Here is a 19,626-nt window from a genome sequence, read left to right on the forward strand (position 1 = left end):
ACATTTTTATGAACAGATGAAAGAAAGGTTGTGTTTTGGATTGTATGACCCACAAAAGCTAGATTCCAGGCACACTACACTGAAGCATGGTGGCACAGGCTTCATGATATGGGGATGTTTCTAACTATGGTGTTGGGCCTCAACCGGATTCTGCAACAGCTGCATTCCACGTCCTAAGACTGCTTTCCCTATAATCCCCCCTCCCTAAGTCCCAAAGTCCCTTTTCGTTTATCCGTTCTTTATTCAGTACGCCGCTGTTCTGTGTTCTGTGTTGTCTTAATAGATCGGAGACCAGAAAACGATTCCAGCCGTCATTTTATCTTTTCCCGAGCGATGAGAAGGAGAAGAGGAGACAGTTGATAAAATAAGTTATTCTCCAGGAAATTATTAAAATGGTGCGATTTTGCTGACTCGCCGTGTTAGCATTAAACTAACATGTCGCATACGCTAACTACAGTACATACAACGTTAACGTTTGACATTGTAAAGCATAGAAACAAGTTTGTATTGTTTCTATGCTGACGACAGCTTATGTGGACCTGAAAGTTCACCCGTGACGTCAGACTTAACAGCCGGATAGCAGCGAGTAACTGGACCGTCTGCACCATCACACTTTTGCAATACATCCTGCTGCTACATATACTGCCACTAGTACTCATATAGTCTCACACATAACTTTTCTGTACATAGAAAATGTTTTTTTGTTTGCTGCTACATTCCTGACAAAATACTAATACTATTTATAATGTTTCAGTTTTGTCTTCTGTTTTTACTCCTTGCAATGAAATTTCGTTCAAATGTACATTGTGAATGTGCAGCTGAATTACAGTCAGTCTAAGTGTATTTATCACATAACAGGGTTAATGGATTAGTTTCAATGCGTCAGCTTGTAGAGGTCATGTTGCCTCACGCTGAAGATGGAATCACCTAAAATAAGTGAGTTTCTTAACAAGGGAAGGACCCCAGACAGATGAGTAGGGACCCTCTTGGTTCCAGATGAACAACATTAATGTTCTGGAACAGCCGGTCCAATGAAAGAATAATATTAATAAACAGAAAACATTCTAAAATGCTGTTTCTGAGTCAAAACTAAGAAAAGCCAAGGAACTACATAACATGGATTTGCTTCTCCACCACAAACTATGGTTGGAAAAGTTCAAACATGTATGTTTTAACCAAAAGGTTTATTATTATGTTGATGACAGAAAAGGACATGGCAGTGAAGCTGGATTACTCTGCAGCCTCCGGTCCCCCGCTGGAGAGAGAGAAATGTGAGGAAATAATACAATAGATTCAGTTCAGCGTAAAGTTATGTCAGTGTAAAAGTCAACGATGTAGTTGACTTTTACACTGGAGGTATAAAATGCTTCGTTTTCAATGCACAAGCGGCATTGTTGCTCTCTGGCTATAATAAGAGAAAGTGAAAAGCTGCACCTGCACAGACATTATGCTCAGATGATTAGCTGTAAAGTCACAAATGAATTCTTATTACAGTTAAAAACACCATAATGGATCATGTCTGTGCAAAGGGCAATGCATAAATCAAATCAGTCAGTTTAATTTATGCAGGTTGGCTGATTTGGTCCTTGGCTTCCAGGACTCTGGTTCTGCTTCTTTCAAATGATTTTAGCAAAACCAAGGCTATTATGGTCTCTGATGAAATCCAATCAAATGTGATCTAATTTCATCCTGTTTAACTTAACAAGGCTAGTTACCTGGGACATGCAGAATGCAAAATGCCCCATAACTGTGTTTTTATATTTGTTACAATGCAAACACACCTCAATGTATCTTACTGAGATTATATGTGATAGACACAGTAATGCGTGAAGTGAAGTGGACTGAAAATGACAAATAATGAACTTATAGGTTTAGGGTGGATTTATGTTCAGCCCCTCTGAGTTCATGCCTCCATAAACTGGTGGGTTTAAATTAGTGCAGGTTTGGTCAGATTGGAGAGAGAACATCTGTTTTTTTTAAGTCTCACTGCAAATAACCAATTGGATTTAGGTCTGGACTTTGACTAGGCCTTTCAGGGACGACTCTGCTTCGGTCTAAACCATGTTCAGGGTGGTCGTCCTGCTGGAAGGTGAACCTGCACCTCAGTCTCAGGTCTCCTGCAGCCTCTAACAGGTTTAAACCAATTAAACCAAAACTGGTCCACTCCTTAGTAATGGGGAGTCGTTAGGGTCATCGTTGGCCTGGCTTACAGGGGAGATGCTGTGATCACCTGTATGGAGGTGAGGACTGAGGGTAAAATTGGATGGACTGGCTAAGGGGTGGACCAGTTTTGGTTTAATTTGCATGTTTTCTAAGTTATAGCGAGGCCTTTTTGGGCAATAGTATACAACTTGGAGCTCCACATTACTCCAGACATTTTGAATTGAGAAAGCTTTCTGGATGGGAAGCAAAATGTCTTCAAACTTCAGACAAAAAGTCCAGTTGTTTTGTTTTTTAAACTTTTTTTTGTAACAAAGTAATTCATATCATTTAAACAGTCTTTAGCGGACCCTAAAGACTGTTTTACACTCTTGGGCATCTCAGGTGGGCAGCCAACCAACTGACTTCATCTCTTTAGAGAAAAAGTCCATGTCTGTTGTGTCTACCTTTAGAAACTGCTTGTGTGCTTCCTCACCGCGGTCACAATAAAAGATTCTTAATATTAAGGTTTTTGGTAGTAATGCAACAAAAATGTGAAAAGGTTCAAAGGGTGTGGACATTTTTTTCAAAGATGCACCCAGTCTGAGGAGTCGAGGAGTTCCCTGCTGCACTCAGCAGAGAACCTAACCCACCTGGAGAGCAGACAATGACGGTGAACACGGCATCGTTAAGAGGATTGTGTGCTACGTACGTCTCATGTCTCTGAAGTAGATCGTCTGTCTGTTGGGGTTGAGAAGCTGGATGACAGAGTCGTCGTTGTTCTTCACCCGACAGCTGATGATCGCCGTCTCTCCCTCCACCACGGCCACGTCGTCCGTCACCAGGTTCTGACTCACCACTGTGCGACAGAGAAAACACAAGAAGGCGGGCGTTACTGCCGAGGGTCCGCTGGACGCATGGCGGCGAGGAAAACCACGGTGGATGAGCCCATGAAACGGTGTGGGAGGAACGGCCGACCCAGAACAGAGGCAGGACTTATTTAGACAGATGTTGAACAGGTGACTGGAGCGAACATCCAGCAGGACACAAACATCTGGATCCAGGGGTGTCCAAAGTGACATTTAGCGACATTTAAACCTCAAAGATGTTAGGAACGACGCAGCATATTCCTCGTTTTAATCGCTCTTTTTGTTTTCTTTTTCTTTTCAAAGCAAATAGGCTGATATTCAGCAACTTTATCTCAAAGGCAGACCTGGATGCTCCCAAATCTGCCTAGAAATGGTTCATTAAACTTGACTAAATACAGCAAATGTTTTTAAAGATAGAGCAACAAAATCTTACTGCTGAGAACGAACAGTTGGCTTTTGTAGGCCAAGAAAATTAAACTCCAACAACCTCTGCAAAAATCTTTATTTGAAATCTGCAATGCTTTATTGATCCCTTACCCGTGGACATAAGACAGCATGTTTATTGTTAAAAATCCAGACATTTTAGGGTTTTTTAACAGACATTTTTGTGCCCTTTTGACTTATAGCTGTTGACACCACAGCTTTAAACCACACTATTAGAGCTCCACAATATATCAAACTGAAATCTGTATTCCAGCATCAATTTGCACAAGATCAGAATCAGAAAGAGCTGCCTGGATGCCGTATTTGGTTGGCTACTGTACGCACTGCTGCTCTGCAGGCAGCAACATATTTAGCCAGCTGGAAGTGCTTTTACTGCCCCAGAGGCTCACAGTTGACATAGATTCCAGCGACAGAGACGCTAAAACTCGTGTTGCATTGTCTTCCTCTGACGAAGGAGACACCGGAGTCGGCTCAGGACCCGTGCATGTTGCAGCTCATGCATCCTGACACCTGTGTTGCATATTCAGAGGAATAAAGCACACGTCATCAGCTTGGAGCCCACTGAGAAGAAGCTAAGCGGGCATTAGTGAGAATTATCAGTTCAGTTAGACCAAACCTGCCTAACATGTCCATCATTCTTCTGCTTGATCTTTGTAAACACAACTGAGTGACCCCCCCCCGCCCCCAACAAACAAAGAAAAAGCATCGACCATCTCTTAGATCGCCGCTCTTCCTCGTTACATGAACAATATCTCTGCCTACAGAGTGAAGCATGGAGCCTTTCCAGCTCCGTGTTGTTAGGATTTGAAAAAGTGCCGTAATAACGTCTGAGACTGCGCTTTGGGGTAACATCTATTGTTTCTGCCGACGGTAAGCCTGTGGTGGCGTTGGCTCATTTTAAATGATGACTAGGAAGCCCAGACTGGGCAGCCAGCCACTGATAGCAGCACATGTGCATGTATGAAGGGCCTCAGGCTGCCATCCATTCTGGACACACACACACACACAAAAAAAAAAATAGGACGTCAAAAATGGGAAATTAGCTCATTGAGAAGAAAGTTGAGGAGGATCTGAGAGGTATAAACTCTCACTGTGTGTGTCACCATTTCTCTGAGCAGCCTGTCAACGTTTAAAAATCAAACGCCCAGAAATGACCCAGCTTATATCAGGAACCACAGCAGCAGCAAACCAGAGCGTTTCCAATTATCCGTCTCTTAAAACCAACACATAATGCAGATTCATGAGAGCAAATGTGTTTCAGAGGAAAAGCTCCCCGTAATTTAACAAATGGGGTTTTCTATTAGCGTCAGGAGGGAAGCTGCGTCCCCACAACATAACAGGCTAAAGAACAGGTTTAATTATTTACCAACAGACCTGGGAGGATTCACAGAGCTCCTGCTTCCAGAGGAGCGAGAGCTGACTTCAGGTCAGATCAGATCAGGTACTCCACAGCGACTCGTCTCCACGGTGGACGCACCAACACATCCAGTCCTTCCCGCACCATCGTCAATGTTTCAGAACCAAATCACGGCCAGAGCTGAACTAGCCTGGCTACCCAGGGACCCCAGCGGTTTCCTCTAACCTGTGTCTCAGTGACAACACAGATCATCCAAGAGCTGCCGTCCCCTACGGCGAGCTCTCCCAACATGGCGTCTGCAGAGCCTCACAGCGCTCTCCCTCAGCTGATACTCCAACACTTAGAGCATTTCCCACAGCGAAGCCTTTGATGCCATCAGGTGGAATGAAACCTGCCAACTAAGCGGTCAGTAAGACTAGGAAAGGGCTTCATGTGTAAGTTCAGGGACATCCATGGAAGGTGTGCCGTCCCCTCCAGGGCTGTGGTGCCTTAGCTGGTGAGCCGTTTTTTTTTTAAACACCACCTTTATTAAAAGGTAATAAAACACCAAAAAGAATCTTCTAAACATCATGAGAAAGGGGAAAAAACCCAGAAGGTGAACATATGGTGCCAGGGTGCTCTATGGAGAGAAGAACGGTGTGGGCGATGATGTTCTGCTGGAGCATTTGGTCCCGCAATCCATCTAGATTTTTATTTTGACACGTAGCATCCACTTAAAGCATCATTAATCTGTCTGTCAGCTTCTTGCTCTGCTCTCACCTGGTGCGTCTGTCTGAGCTCCAGAGCAGACACTTAAACGCATCGCTGCGACTCGCTCGGTAAAATCCCGGTCCGCCATGTTGAGCCCAACAGACAAGCGGATAGAAGTTCCTCCTATCTGACGACGCGGTGTCACCATAACAGTACATGAATACAGTAGTCCCTCTTTAAGAATATAAAATTCACTTTTAAACAAAGTAAGAATGGCTCAGAGGTGGTATAAGGAGCGCATCACTGAGGCTCTCTCTCAGTTAAACGTTTTGCCGCTAACATCTTGGCGCCGGGTTCCCTCAGCACGCTTTCTAGTGGAGTCCATGACTTGATGGATCAGGCTGTTCAGGCCCCAAAACGGGGATCAAAACCCTATTAAACATTACACATACTCAGCTAGAGCGGAACAGAATGTTCTTTCACAAGAGGTAGCAAGAACAAGAACACACTTCTTTCTGGCCAGGACACTTTGCACATCAGAAGAACTCAAGTCCCTGCAGGTCTGTCCCACAGCAGCATTTCTAAATAAAAGCACCAAATAAGTGTTGCGCTGGTAAAAATGTGAAGAATGAGCTGCAAGAACAGCATTAAAACATTTAGTTCTCTGCGTCCTGGGATAACTTACATTCGACCAAGGATAGAAAACTTTAAATGTGTCGGCATGTGATTTGAACCAGAGCTGGACCATAATTCAATAACGATGAATATCGATGGATAGAAAAAATAAAAAGTTCAATAGAAGAACAGTTTTTCCTTCCTTTTGCATTCTAGCCATTGTTGTGCAATAAATACACTGTTTAAAGTTATTAATTGTTTAATAAATAACTCTCTGTCTGTTAAGTATTGTCTGGTGATGATCAGCTCTTAAGCTGATAGCAATGGTTGAAAGGGATAAATTCAAGGACTAGCGATCTTTTAACAGCAAAACCTGCTCACACATAGAATAAAGGAGTGACAACTTCTTTTCAAGTTCAAGAATTTAATAACAGAAATAAAATGAACATCCAGAGAACATTACTATGTATTGCTGTTTACCTGAATTAACACTATATTTCGATTAATAAATCCTCTCTACTAGGCTAGTGAAACTTAACTAAACTACTAAGCAAAATGAAGATAAAAGAAGCTAAGGAACTATTTACATGCAAAAACAAACAAACAAAAGTGGTTGATCATAATCAGAATAAGTCAGTGAATCCTTGTTCACTGCAGATCTGATTAAAAACATGGAATGGAGTTAAAAACATTTGGCATGTCTTTCAATCCATTCACAATGCAAAGCCCAAGGTAAACAAAACATTATTGGATGAAATAATATTTTGTTTAAGTTAAAGAACCAAAGTTCACCTTAAAGAATGTGAATCGTGGTTAAATTAGCTTAACTAATTCAGAACAACATTTGGCATGTATTTCAATCCATTCACAATGCAAAGCACAAGTTAACCAGAACATTATTTTGAGTAAATAATATTCTAGAGACTGATTTGCTCAGTAAAGTCGTTTAAACCTTATGATCGCTTGCCTTTGTTTATGTGATTCTACATCCGGGCGCTATCAAATATTATTATCATGGCGTTATTATGGCACAACACCATGAAGGTGAATATTACATCATTACATCCTCCCAACCAATCACAACGCAGACCCAGGAACGCTCCGCCCCCTTCAAAGAGTACAAAGAGCTTTTTTCTTTTTATAAAACTTGGACTTTTGGTGAAAAGTTGGTTGAATAAAGGGTTGAGTTTGAATTCAGCGATGGTGTGAGGTCCCTCACCATCTTCCACACCAACATGCTTCTACTGCAAAGACGTGAGGATGGTGGTGTCACAATCTCTGCAGAGAGCAGGACCGCTTTGTCTTGGCCTGTCTCACAAAATCTAAATAAATAGACCGTGGTTTGTGGCCGTCATGCGAGTAAATGTGGAAAAGTTGACGGAAAATGAAGACAAACCAATAATCCTGAAGAGTCACACCTGTAAGATCGGCCAAGCCTCAGCCTGACGTTCCACAATCCGAGACAAATATTGCACACGCAGCGCGGGTCGTTGATGTTAAGTAGATGGGATTGCAAGCCAATTCAGTCTCTGCGGCCCAATACTGCTTTTGATTAGTTTTAATTTAATTTAATAAGAGATCAGGCTGCAGCAGCATCTCCGCTAATAAACACGACATCTATCGCAAACAGGTGGAGCCGAGTGAGGAAACAACTCACCGAAGAGGCTGAAGGTTGTCAAATATCATGTCGTGATCAGACAAATCCGCTTTTAATGAGATGTGAGCTCAGCTTACCATCTAATTACGCTGACAGATGTTAACATGACAATCAATACATGTAAAAGTATATAAAAAAAACACGCATTTCCGTTTCCCATCGAATTTTTTGGGCGCAGTTTAATGAGCAATTAAAACGAAGAGATTAGCGGCTGGGGAGGAGCACGGACGCCTCATCTGCATACCTCAGCTGTAAAGCACCTCTAAACATCCCTGCCCATTAAAAGGCAGGGAAGACGAGCTGGGAGGGGAGAAATTGCCTCGTCTGATGCTGACGGATAAGGACAGACAGCTTAACAAATGAGATTCAGATCAGCATGCCTCGGTGGCCCAAACAGAGCCCCGGCTAAATGAACCTCCGTGTCTTTGATATTCAGGAGCCAACCTCGCTCCTCCAAGATGCGCAGAGGTGGGCGGCAGCGTGGGCATCTGGTTATGATAATACGTCTTACATACAACAAAATGCATTTCAAGGCACCCACCGAAGGTTACAAGGCAGCGGCGGGGGGCTGCAAGGTGTCTGCTAAGCTGCGCTATAAGCTGCCGGAGGTGCTGGGGAGGACTTTAAATGAGGCTGCCTTGTCAGCTGCTTAATTGTTCCTGTTGTGCAAAATAAACACGTCTGACATGCTGGAGGACGATCCGGCGAGGCGGAGGAGCGCCGCGCTAATTAATGGCCGACAACACCATGAGCCCTGGCCGCCCAGGACGCTGTCAGAGGAGCGTCAGGAGAAGCACGGCAGGCCTTCCAGCGGGCGGCAGAAGGTCCTCTTCTCACGGCAGAAATGCTGAGGCTGGTCACTGCGGGGATAAGATCTCCGTTTTCCCTTTCAGTTGTTCCGCTGCATGCTGGTGCAGCTCAAGACGGTGGGAGATATATGAAAAGTTCAGCACAGAATGAATTTTAACGATGATGGCCAATCCAGCTACTGAACAACAAAGACGTGGTTCTGAGATTACCGGATGAATAAAACGGAAAGTTGAGTGGACGGAAAAAGGTGCGCTGGCTAGCTGCAGCCTTGGTACATCACACAGCATCTGCACTAGGCTTAAAACTTTCCTTTGTGACAAAGCTTCTAGTCAGAGTGGCTCATGTTACCCTGAGCTACCTCTATAGTTATGCTGCTATAGGCTTAGGCTGCTGGAGGACATCAGGGTCTATTTCTCTCACTCTGCTGAGTTCTCCTACTGCTCTCCAATCTGCATTGTTTGTTGTTATTTTAGCTTTTAACTTTTTGTTCTGTCATTTTTCTCTTCATAGAAGGTAAACCTGGTCTGGCGTTCTGTTAGCTGTGACATCATCAGGGGAGGCAGATCATCCTCTATTACCATCTACCATAGAAAGTACTCCTGGGTCAATGTGAGCTTCTATGCTTTCTGTGTCTCTGCTCTGTCTTCTCTAAGCCCCAGTGGGTGGAGGCAGATGAGCGTTCACACTGAGCCTGGTTCTGGTTCTGCTGGAGGTTCTCCTCCCTGTTAAAGGGGAGTTTTCCTCTCCACTGTCGCTTCATGCATGCTCAGTATGAGGGATTGCTGCAAAGCCATCAACAATGCAGACGACTGTCCACTGTGGCTCTACGCTCTTTCAGGAGGAGTGAATGCTGCTTGGAGAGACTTGATGCAACCTGCTGGGTTTCCTTAGAGAGGAAACTTTCTGACCAATCTGTATAATCTGACTGAATCTGACTTTGGAAAGAGACTTGAGATGATGTGTTTCATGAACTGGCGCTATCTACCTCTGGAAGAGGCTTGTTTTATGCCACCTTTTGTTCTTTCAATAAACCTGCCAAACACATGCAACGCTGTGTTAGCAACCAAGTATTTAAGCAGTCATCTTCTGCGGCCGTTATAACTGTCGAGTCAGCAGTCTGTTGTGGAGGCGATCGTTTTTGGATTTAAAAATTCCTTTTTATTGGTTTGATGTTCTCATTTTTTGGGAAACAGAAATACCAGAACTGGCATTTATCAATCTGTGTGTACTGGATCTGTATAATACTTAAGTTACACTTTAGTTAAACTGGAATAAAATAACTTTCCAAAGATGTTCTAATGTTCTGAGCTGTAAGAGCCACTGTTCATGTCTGAAAACCGGGTTCTAGCACCAACAAGTGTAAATCCCAAACTGTTATTCCCTGAAAACGCCCCAGAGGACGCGATCGACTGATGGATGATGCATCTCTCAGGTCCTGCTGTTTCACGTCTTATTTATTTAAGAGATGAATTTCAGATTCTGTGCATCTGCTGGAGGTCGCTTGTCTTTCTGCTCTCCACTTGCCCTCCTCCCTGATCTTTAAAACCACTCTGCAGAATGTGCTGTCACGGTCCCGCACACAGAAGGGACAGAAAAGTGTTGGAAAAGCAGCTAAAAAAACTCTAAATGACCTTCAGAAAGCCTGGATAAATATTTATCAGGGCCACTTCAGACGATTGCAAAAAAACAAACAAACATATGGCTCCTTAGAAACAAGCAAATTACGGGGCTTAACATCCAGACACTCAGGTCATCATCGCTGCTGCAGCTGTCAGAGAAATAATTTGTGGAGCAGAGCTCTTAGGAACAAGTAAAACTATGTATTTACGGCGGACAATTTACTGCTTTCTGCTGGTCGTGGCGTGCTCATGATGCACGCCTGTGTCCCGAGCAATAATCACATCTGCAGCATCGTCTGCAGCCGCCACAGCCGAGCAGAGCAGTGAAGGCCGGCGGCTGAATGCTGCGGCACATGTGGCTGCTGAGTAATGAGAATAAATGTACGTTGGCAGGTCGTCTACCTTTACTGATACGGCTTCAGCTCATTTCCTTCGTCAGGCGGCTACTTTTACACTGATACCTGTTTGGATTGCAGCATACGTAGAGTCGTATATTCAGACTCAACTGGGAAACTGACATAGAGAGCTTTACAATAACCACGTCTGGAGCTAATGGAATAAATGCCGACTTTCAGGTCAGGACGGCTTAAAAAAGGCTCAACTTTGGCTAAAAGGTGCAGCTGAAAAAAAAATAAAACTTCTGACGGCAGACGGTGAGATCTGGAGATTTTATCTTCCTCCCTGCAGTGCATGCCAGCCTTGTTTGTCACACATTTAGTTATCTACGCTTTTCATAAATGAATGACTGGTTGAATCAGATGAGCAGCTTCGGGTTGAGGCCATTTCCTTTCTTCTAAAGAGAAATATATTTGTTTTTGCTTGAACGGCACGCCTCATCTTCAGCAAAATAAACTGAAGCTGATACAGAAGCCAACACCAACAGGAAATATTTGGGCTGCCAATACCCGGGACTACTGATTTAACTCAATTCAATTCAATTTTATTTATATAGCGCCAATTAATGAAACATGTCATCTCGAGGCACTTTACAAAGTCAAAATTAATTATATTATACAGATTGGTCAAAAATGTCCCATATAAGGGAACCAGTTGATTGCTTCAAAGTCCCAAAAAGCAGCATTCACTCCTGGAGAACCGTAGAGCCACAGGGAGAGTCGTCTGCATTGTCCATGGCTTTGCAGCAATCCCTCATACTGAGCAAGCATGAAGCGACAGTGGGAAGAAAAAACATCCATTAGCGCGAAGGAAAAACCTCCATTGCCTTGAAAATTATTATTATAATTAAGATTTTTCTTAAATTTACAGGTGACATCATGCAAATAAAATAAAGCGTGAATTATTTTAATGCTTTATGTCCCTTTATACCGAGGGGTATGAAGTTTGCTATTATTTAAGAACCACCTAAAGCGTCATGTGCAAGGCCTAAAGTGAGCTGTACTCTGACCAAATAAAAGAGAAACAGTAGTTAATCTTTTCGGTTATTTTCCCAGAGCTATTTAACCATCTCTGTGTCAAAAAGGCGTTTTCAGATCCTAGCGTAAGCTGCACAGTCAAGTCCTGGGGCCCAAACCCCCGCAAATAAACCAAAATGAAAATTATTGGGTTCAATTTGACAGAACCAGCTTCCTCCGTCAGAGAAGGAGTCACCCAGACGGCCACCACGACCGAATCACGCCAACCTGCATCGACACGTTGACTTTGACATTTGCCTTAATAAATATTTTTTTTAATCATCTTGTCACTGCAATATACATTCCAATGATATTTGTTTTCTGCATTTAACCCATCCATCAGGAACACGATGCAATATTCCGTAATCATATATGATACCGTTATTTTTTTAGCGTCTAACTGTACGTCATGTCAGTTTATGAACAGATTATGATCCTCAGCATCATTCCAGGGTTTCAGAGGATATGTGTTCCTCAGCGAGTCGAACCCAATCATTTCCCCCTTTTTCCTCGCCGCTCGTCCCGCTGATAACGTGACAAATCGCTGCAGAAAGGCGCGCGGCCCTGGGTGCTTCTGTGTTGCTGTTTCTTTGCACACCTGAGTCATGCATGATTACATGTTTTCTGATTGCGAGTCTCTGTGTGTGTCGACTGGAAACCGTTGATTTCTGTGGCGCGGCACCTTTCAGGTCAGAGCGTTTCTAAAGGCTGTGAAACATTCCGCGTAATAATGTGGTGAGTTGGTATGAAAAAGCACTTGAGGAGTGTTTTAGGGGAGAGCCATGTCAGATTTCAATAATCACCCTGCTCTGTGTTCTCTTGCAGTGAAAGAGAACGAATAAGTAAACAAGATAAACTACTCAAGCAAAGAGTCAGGAGCCTGAAACGAATCCCAGACTAGCCGACTCGACTGGTGGGAGGAAAACAACGGATATCCCCACCGCACACAGATTTATTAACACGGAGCTGCAATAAAAGTACAAATTTTACAAATGAATGTGTTTATTTTCTCAGCAATAACAGCTTATGTTCACAAGCTTTGAATGTGCCTGACATTCTGAACCCACAAAGAGTGTATAGCTGCAATAATCATGCTTAAAGAGCTGGTTACCGGCTTTTTTGCCTCTAAAAGGCACAGATTTATTGAAACGTTTAGATTGAACAGCCCCCTGCTGTCCTAAGTGTACTAAAAGACACAAACATGGTTCTGAACACTGCAAAAACTGATCTAAAAATAAGTAAAATGTTCTTAAAATTAGTGTTTTTGTCCTAGATTTGAGCAGGTAAATAAGATTATCTGCCAATGGAATGAGTATTTTGACCCCTAAAATAAGATAATTAGATATACTGTACTTGAAATAAGATGATGGAGATGAGTTGTTCCTATTTTAAGAGTAAATATCTTATTCTATTGGCAGATCATCTGTTTTACCTGCTTAAATCAAGAAAAAATACACTAATTTTAAGAACATTTTACTTATTTTTAGTTAAATTTTTGCAGTGAATGTGCCACCAAAGCCACCCAGCACTTTGCAGGCGTCGTCCCAGGCCTTCATAAGACATTACACTGCAAAAAAGAAAAGAAAAATAGGTAAAATCTTCATGGAATGGGTGTATTTGTCCTTGATTTCAGCCGGTAAATAAGAACCTAACCCCTAAAATAAGAGAATTAGATATCCTGCACTTGAAATAAGATGATGGAGATGAGCTGTTCCTATTTTAAGTGCCAGAATCTTTTTCATTTAAACTTCCTGCTTAAACCGAGGACAAACACACTCATTTCCAAAAAAAATTCGACTTACTTTTAATTCCCTTTTAGCGATGTAAGCAGTCGTGGGAACCATGACAGCCCCACAATGTCCAGATTTATAAAATCTGATTAATAAACCATGCGCTGACACATCAGCACTTTATAGATCCCAGCTGTACCTGAACCTTTGCGTACCTGGTTCTGGTCTCCACACGCCCAGATTCAACCATAAATGCTCGATGCAAAGCGGTCATGTATGTTAATGCATGTTTAAAATGGGTCAGCTGATCATGCCTGCGTGGAAACCACGGAGAAAAAGCAAAGAAACTTGGGTAAAATCTCCCAGAGATCCGTAAATCAGAGGTAAAAGCACAGATGCTGAAGACATCTGTGCTTCCGAAGGCAAACAGCCTGGTTAATAAAAAGACAGATACTTTGTGTTGGGCCCAGTGTTTTCCATCTTAAAAGTGTTTTGATTTTTGAAAGCAGTCGAATCACAGCAATAAATCCCCTTTGGGTTGATGTTGTAAGGGAGCGGCGTGCAGCGGCGGCGGTTACGCACCAACACCGGCGCTCAGGTGTAGACGCTGTTTCCACGAGCTGCTCATAAATTCAACACATGTGGGAAGCTATCCTCTGTAAAGCATAAAGATCCATTTCCAACTGGGCCGTAGCCGTGACACGGTGTAAAATGTTCAACGAACTAAAAGACCATCACTCCCTTTATTGATTCAGAGAGGGAAGATTTATGTTAGCTGTTCCACTGAGCTGATTTTAATTACAGTAAATCTGTCATCAATTCCTTCTAAATTATAAGGTACAAGTGATGATGATGATGCAGCATGCTTCCTCATCACTTCCACCTTATAATTTAGAGCTGAAGCCATAAGAAAACTGATGGCATTCATTTATATGTTGTTTTTTTTTATAGTTTTCGCACCGATGCTCCTTCAGCTGCATTTTCAGACTAATTCACATGCTCTTTTAGTTTCTAAAGGCCACTTCATATCAAGAGCACTTAAAATAGATGTTTGTAATTTGGTTTACACAAAGGAAGCCCACCAAGGTCGGCGATAAAGTCTCCTCAAATGTTAGAAGAAGGTTTTCATAATGGTGACAAGATTTAACAACAAATTCAAAAGCAACTTCGGATCTGAAAGGAAACAAATTTGTGATGCTAAATCGTTTCCATTGTCGCTGAAAGCCTTCGGGTTTATTTAACTGGATTTAAACTAAAAGCTCCAGAGATTTGAATGTCATGAATAATTTCAACCACTTTCATTGGAGTACAATACTCTGATTTACAGGAAAAGCTACAAAAAAAAAAAAAAACACCTAATATTAAACCTTTCGCACACGCATGACTGAACTTTCTCCTTTTTATGCATCATAAAATGAATGTTTCACACATTAATCCATTAATAGTGCATAATAAAACCAATAAGAAGTGGAAAAAAATATAAATGTGTTAAAACGGGGTCGAAACATACACTACCTCCTCTAAAACCTTTTAAAATATCATCCTTGGACTTCTGGACAGCTTCAGCTGCACCTAAAACTGCTCCAAAAACTGAATTATTGACTGATAATTATTATTATTCACTTATTATTAACTGAATGACAGCTAAAGTCTGCCAGTCCCTGAGCAAAATTCACTCATTTAAAAGGTTTGGCTGATTGGCTGCTCAGGTGTGTTCTGAGGCACACCTGAGCAGCCAATCAGAGGCTTCGTCAGTGGAACGAGATGTTGGCGTTTCGTGGACTGTGACTGTTTAGTAATTATTTCCTGGAACGGCCAATGAGAGCGATAGAAAAAGCAAAACGGACCCTGAACGTTCCTACGGATGCAGCTGGAAGCAGAGAACCCGAGTTAAAGGAGCAGCGCCTTAGTAAGATTAATATTAAATAAAAAAACCTTCATGTGATTGCTTTGATATCCAGAACATCTTCACTCCTTTAAACATGTGGAATCAATCCCTGGGACGAGTAAAGGATCAGATTTTGATTTATGTGCTTTCTTTTTTGTCGTTGCATGCATTAATGTGCTTCAAAGTAGCCGATCAATCTGCCACACCACCGAGCCCTGCACGAGCAAAACTATTAATCAAGCTAGGCTTTGAAAGGCTCGGTCGCTGCATAAGCCTCGGTCCTTCAGCAGGAGGTGGAACCCGCTTAAAGAGCAGCTGACAGCGGGCAGCACGCAGGGAACACCAGCTCCTCTGGACAGCCAGAAGAAAGAGGAACCGGCAGGGTTGAGCTCAGAACCTTCCTGCTTTGAGTCGAGAGGCCTGACGGCGCGGCGGGGTTGGGAGCTGTGGGAGCTGATGCTTGTTTATCACCAGCTACCAAGAAATGCAGACGACAGTCACTTCAAAGAGCTTAAGACGGAGATTAAAGCCTCGCCTAAAACCCTCCTGATATTTTCCCTGATATCTTCCGTCTGACGTGAGGGAGAACATTGAAGGAGCTGAACAGCAACAGGAGCCACCCGGTGCCTTGTTTTGTCGATCTCTCCCCTGTGCCCTGAACGCCTCGCCTGTATTCCCACTCTGCAGTAAAATCTTGGTGTTTGCCCTGAAAACCTTGCAACCTAAATTTAAAAGGAAGACGGACAGTGCTAAAAAAAACATTGTTATTGTTGGCAAAGCTGGCCCAAAATTTTACAAATCTGCAAATGCAATTGTTCCACAACCCTGGACCATAACTTTAGTAAAAGTTAAAGGTATGAAAGTACTTTAAGAAAAAACTCAAACTCTACAAGTATGCACAGATGAGGAGGATTACGCCGGAACAAGCGGCTTGTTTTCATGCACCGTTTTCAGAAACATCAGATTATCGTATATTTATAAAGAAACATGAAATGATTTAAAAACTAGACATTTTAGAGGGAAGGTCTTAAGGGTTCTACTGCGCATGTTGACACAAAGGCTGATGAAAATCCACTTAACAAATGTTGCTAATTGCTACATCAAAGCCTCCACTAGTGTATAATGTTTCTAAGATTAGTTACATTGTCGCTGGATGATACGTTTTTATTTTATTTGAATTTAATCAAAGTCATTTTTAGCTTGTTAGAGATTTGGTTTGTTTGTGTACAACTCTCTAAATTCTCAAATCTCTAAAATCTTTCCCTGCTGACCGTTTTAGCAGATCTGTAAAGGAAACACGGCAAGTTTCCCTCAGACTGAGCTCCAACTGTTGAAAATGTCAGAGAACGGGGAAACATGGCTACCTTCACCAGTATGAAGGCATTAATCTGCTAATCCCTGATCTGAATCAGTTATCCATCAACAGGATGTGTTGTGCTAAATATACATAAAAATGGTGGTTATAATGAATGACTCAGTTAAAATATCCTGGATTTAAAGGAAATAAGATATTATTATTATTTGATTTTAATCATCTGTTTTCTCAGTATCAAAGTAATTTCAAAGAATATATTTATCGTTTCTGTTTACATTATCATCTGATTAGGATTGTTTGAAAAATTTAAGAAGTGGATTGTTAAAATTAATTTATTGCTGTTTGGTTTAATTCCCATCCCATGAAATGCCAAGTTGTCAATGAAGATGAACCAGTGACTTTTAATGATTAAAATTTTACGGATGTCATATTAGATAATGTACTTTTAATAATGTCTTTGATGATAAACTGCCTTCGTGATAAACTGTCACCTATTGGCAGCTCTGAGTAGTTATAATGAATTACTGGTATTGATTTTCACTTTAATGACTTTGCATTAATTTAACCAGAATGGGTTGACACTGAGCTAATTGATCTCTTCGTTCAGGGAGTTCTGGTTAGAAAATGATCCGAGTTTCACTACACAAAAAAATGTAGAAATGCTAAAACAAAAACAAAAAAAATTGCTCCAAACTTGCCAAAATACAACGTTTGTGCCTTTTTTCCTCAGCCTTTGTCAGTGACTGTGGTTGTAAAGCAGAAACTGTTGTATGATTGGATAGACGGCCACAGATGCAGCTCAATAAACGTGAATATCGTCAGAAAGTTTATTTCAGTCACTGAAATCCATCCATCCATTATTTAGACCCAGATTGCTAGATAATTTGGGTTTAAGTGCCTTGCCAAGGGGCACGTCGACATGTAGCAAGAAGAAGTTGAAATCAAACCTACATCTTGGTGATAGCAAATCATTTTCCCACTGAGCCACAGTCACGTCAAACTAGACTTGGCAGCGGCCCACACAACCAAAAGTACCGGTACCACTTCAGTGACCGTGCTGTCCCGGCGTTTAACCTCCACAGAGTCTACGGCGTAACGTCAAGAAGAAGAAAGTCACCAGAACCAACGATGCAAACGAGATATGGACGCAATCTGGGCTTCCTGAACAGAACCGCAGGCTAATCCCGTCCATCACGATGTCAGGGATTCACCGTGAAGTAAAACCGCTCACGAATCAGCAGCTCGACTGATTTTAGGATAAACTAAATTTTGGTATTTAAATACATGTTAGCCCAAATAATCAGAATTTTACCATAAATAACATTTTGTTATCCTCATTTATTTAGATACACTTACCTAAGCTGTTAGTTTCCTAAAACTGACTTTGTAATACCAAGCTACATGAGCTCATTAACTCCTTTTTTTTTGGTATTACATTTTACATAAACCTGATTGGTCATGTTCCATTAATATTTCTGCAAACTGGCAGCTAAAATAATGCCCCCCCCCCCCCCATTCTTTCTTTCCTCTGCCTGTCTCCTCACAGCAGACCGAGGGGAGGCATTGCCCTGAAATCAAATAAAGGAATGGAGAAGTAAACAGAGGAGTGGCGAGGGAGCCGAGCGGCGTGGCGGTCAGGGATGGATGGGATGCGGCTCTCTGCCGGTGTCGCTAATGATCAGGAAAATGGAGGGTCATGTGGGAGCCGCATGGAGGGAAGAGGGAGCTGGCTCAGAGCAGAAAGTCAAGATCGCTTGAAGTGGTGGGCGGATGCTCCGGGTGGGTTCATCTCCAGCGCCACGCTGGGAGCGGCGTGCGTGGACGCGTGTTGGCGTCGCACGGCGCCGGAGCGCGCCTTCGTCCGTGTGAGTTTGGCAGGTTATACAAGAGAACGCGTGTCTGCGGGAGAGGTGGGTGGCGGCCGAGTGATTAATGCGTCAGAGAGGCAGCTGTGGCTCAGGCTCACTCGTTTGGAAATATCTTTCAGGAGAAAGACGGAGGAGAGGGGAGGGGAGGAAATGAAGGAGGAGGGCGATGCTGCTACATCTTCTGGCAGATAAACAAAAGGAAGCAGGAAGCCTTTACTGGGGTCAGTGGAAGGAAGGAAATGACAGGAAGAGGAAACCACTGCAGTGTTCCTCTGGCCTTCTGTCATCTCATGATTCTTCTTTGTCTCTATGCAGCATCAACACCTGTTCAGGCACGATATTTTTATGATTCATGCTTCCCAAGGTTTACCTCACACAGAGAGACGGGTGTGGGCTGATGATGTCTGGATCACCCAGAGCCCCGTTTCTCTGATGGACTCGTCTGTTTAGGTTTTCTGGAGGATCTAGGTTAGGTTTAGGTGAAGAAAGTTGATTTTGTGTCTGGTGAATTATTCTAGGGCTGCACGGTGGAGTATTTCTGCATGGAGTGTGAATTCTCTCTGGGTGCTCCGGCTTCCTCCCACATTTGTAGGATAGTGCTCTGGAAAAGGTCGGCACACCTGGTAGAAATACAAGCAATATCTGAGATACGAAAGTGATCTGGAAAATATGTATTTAGTTACTTTTAGATTTAGAACTGAATTTAAAATACACAGAGATAGCTGCAGCAGATTTACGTCAGCACAGAGCAAATGAAACAAAGCATGGTGTCATCTGTATAAAAGTGTACTTTTCCTATAAAGACATTTTTCTGTACAAATCCATCAGCACAAAGTAATTTTATTAACTCTGACGCTTTTAAATCAACCTAAATCTCCATCAGTCACTAACTTCAGATCCACAACCATCTGCCCTAGATGAAAAGCATGTTCTCTTGTATTTCCTGTTTTGAAAATTGGCTGCGATCTGTGTCAGTTCATTGACACATGTTAAGCATAAAGGATATCATTAAAATGCTTCATTTACATTTATTTTATATTAATTCTTAAGGATATCAATTATTGTGGCACCAGTAATTTTGTTCAAACCATTTTATGCTTAATATGTGAATTTATTCCCCACTAAACACATCTACTCTAATTATTGGCTGGATTTTTACCACATCATCACTGTGAGGTTGTGCTGCTGCCATATTATTAATTTGAAGACTTTA

The 19,626-nt window shown here is 42.3% G+C and overlaps 1 protein-coding gene and 1 long non-coding RNA gene across 6 annotated transcripts in view; one reads left to right on the forward strand and one right to left on the reverse strand.

Moving 5' to 3' along the window:
- LOC110368754 overlaps positions 1-12,609 on the forward strand; it is a 30,661-nt gene extending 18,052 nt beyond the window's left edge. The window contains exon 3 of the long non-coding RNA XR_002428374.2: positions 12,438-12,609. This is a non-coding gene — a long non-coding RNA (uncharacterized LOC110368754). The remainder of the gene's footprint in view (positions 1-12,437) is intronic.
- Positions 1-19,626, reverse strand: part of cadm1a (cell adhesion molecule 1a) — a 523,695-nt gene that overhangs the window by 130,489 nt on the left and 373,580 nt on the right. For all 5 annotated transcript variants that reach the window (XM_036142720.1, XM_036142719.1, XM_036142721.1 and 2 more), the window contains one exon: positions 2,852-2,998. In XM_036142720.1, the coding sequence (XP_035998613.1) occupies positions 2,852-2,998 (147 nt within the window). The remainder of the gene's footprint in view (positions 1-2,851; positions 2,999-19,626) is intronic.

The sequence above is a fragment of the Fundulus heteroclitus genome, chromosome 11 (genome assembly GCF_011125445.2).
Source record: "Fundulus heteroclitus isolate FHET01 chromosome 11, MU-UCD_Fhet_4.1, whole genome shotgun sequence".
Lineage (NCBI taxonomy): Eukaryota > Metazoa > Chordata > Actinopteri > Cyprinodontiformes > Fundulidae > Fundulus > Fundulus heteroclitus.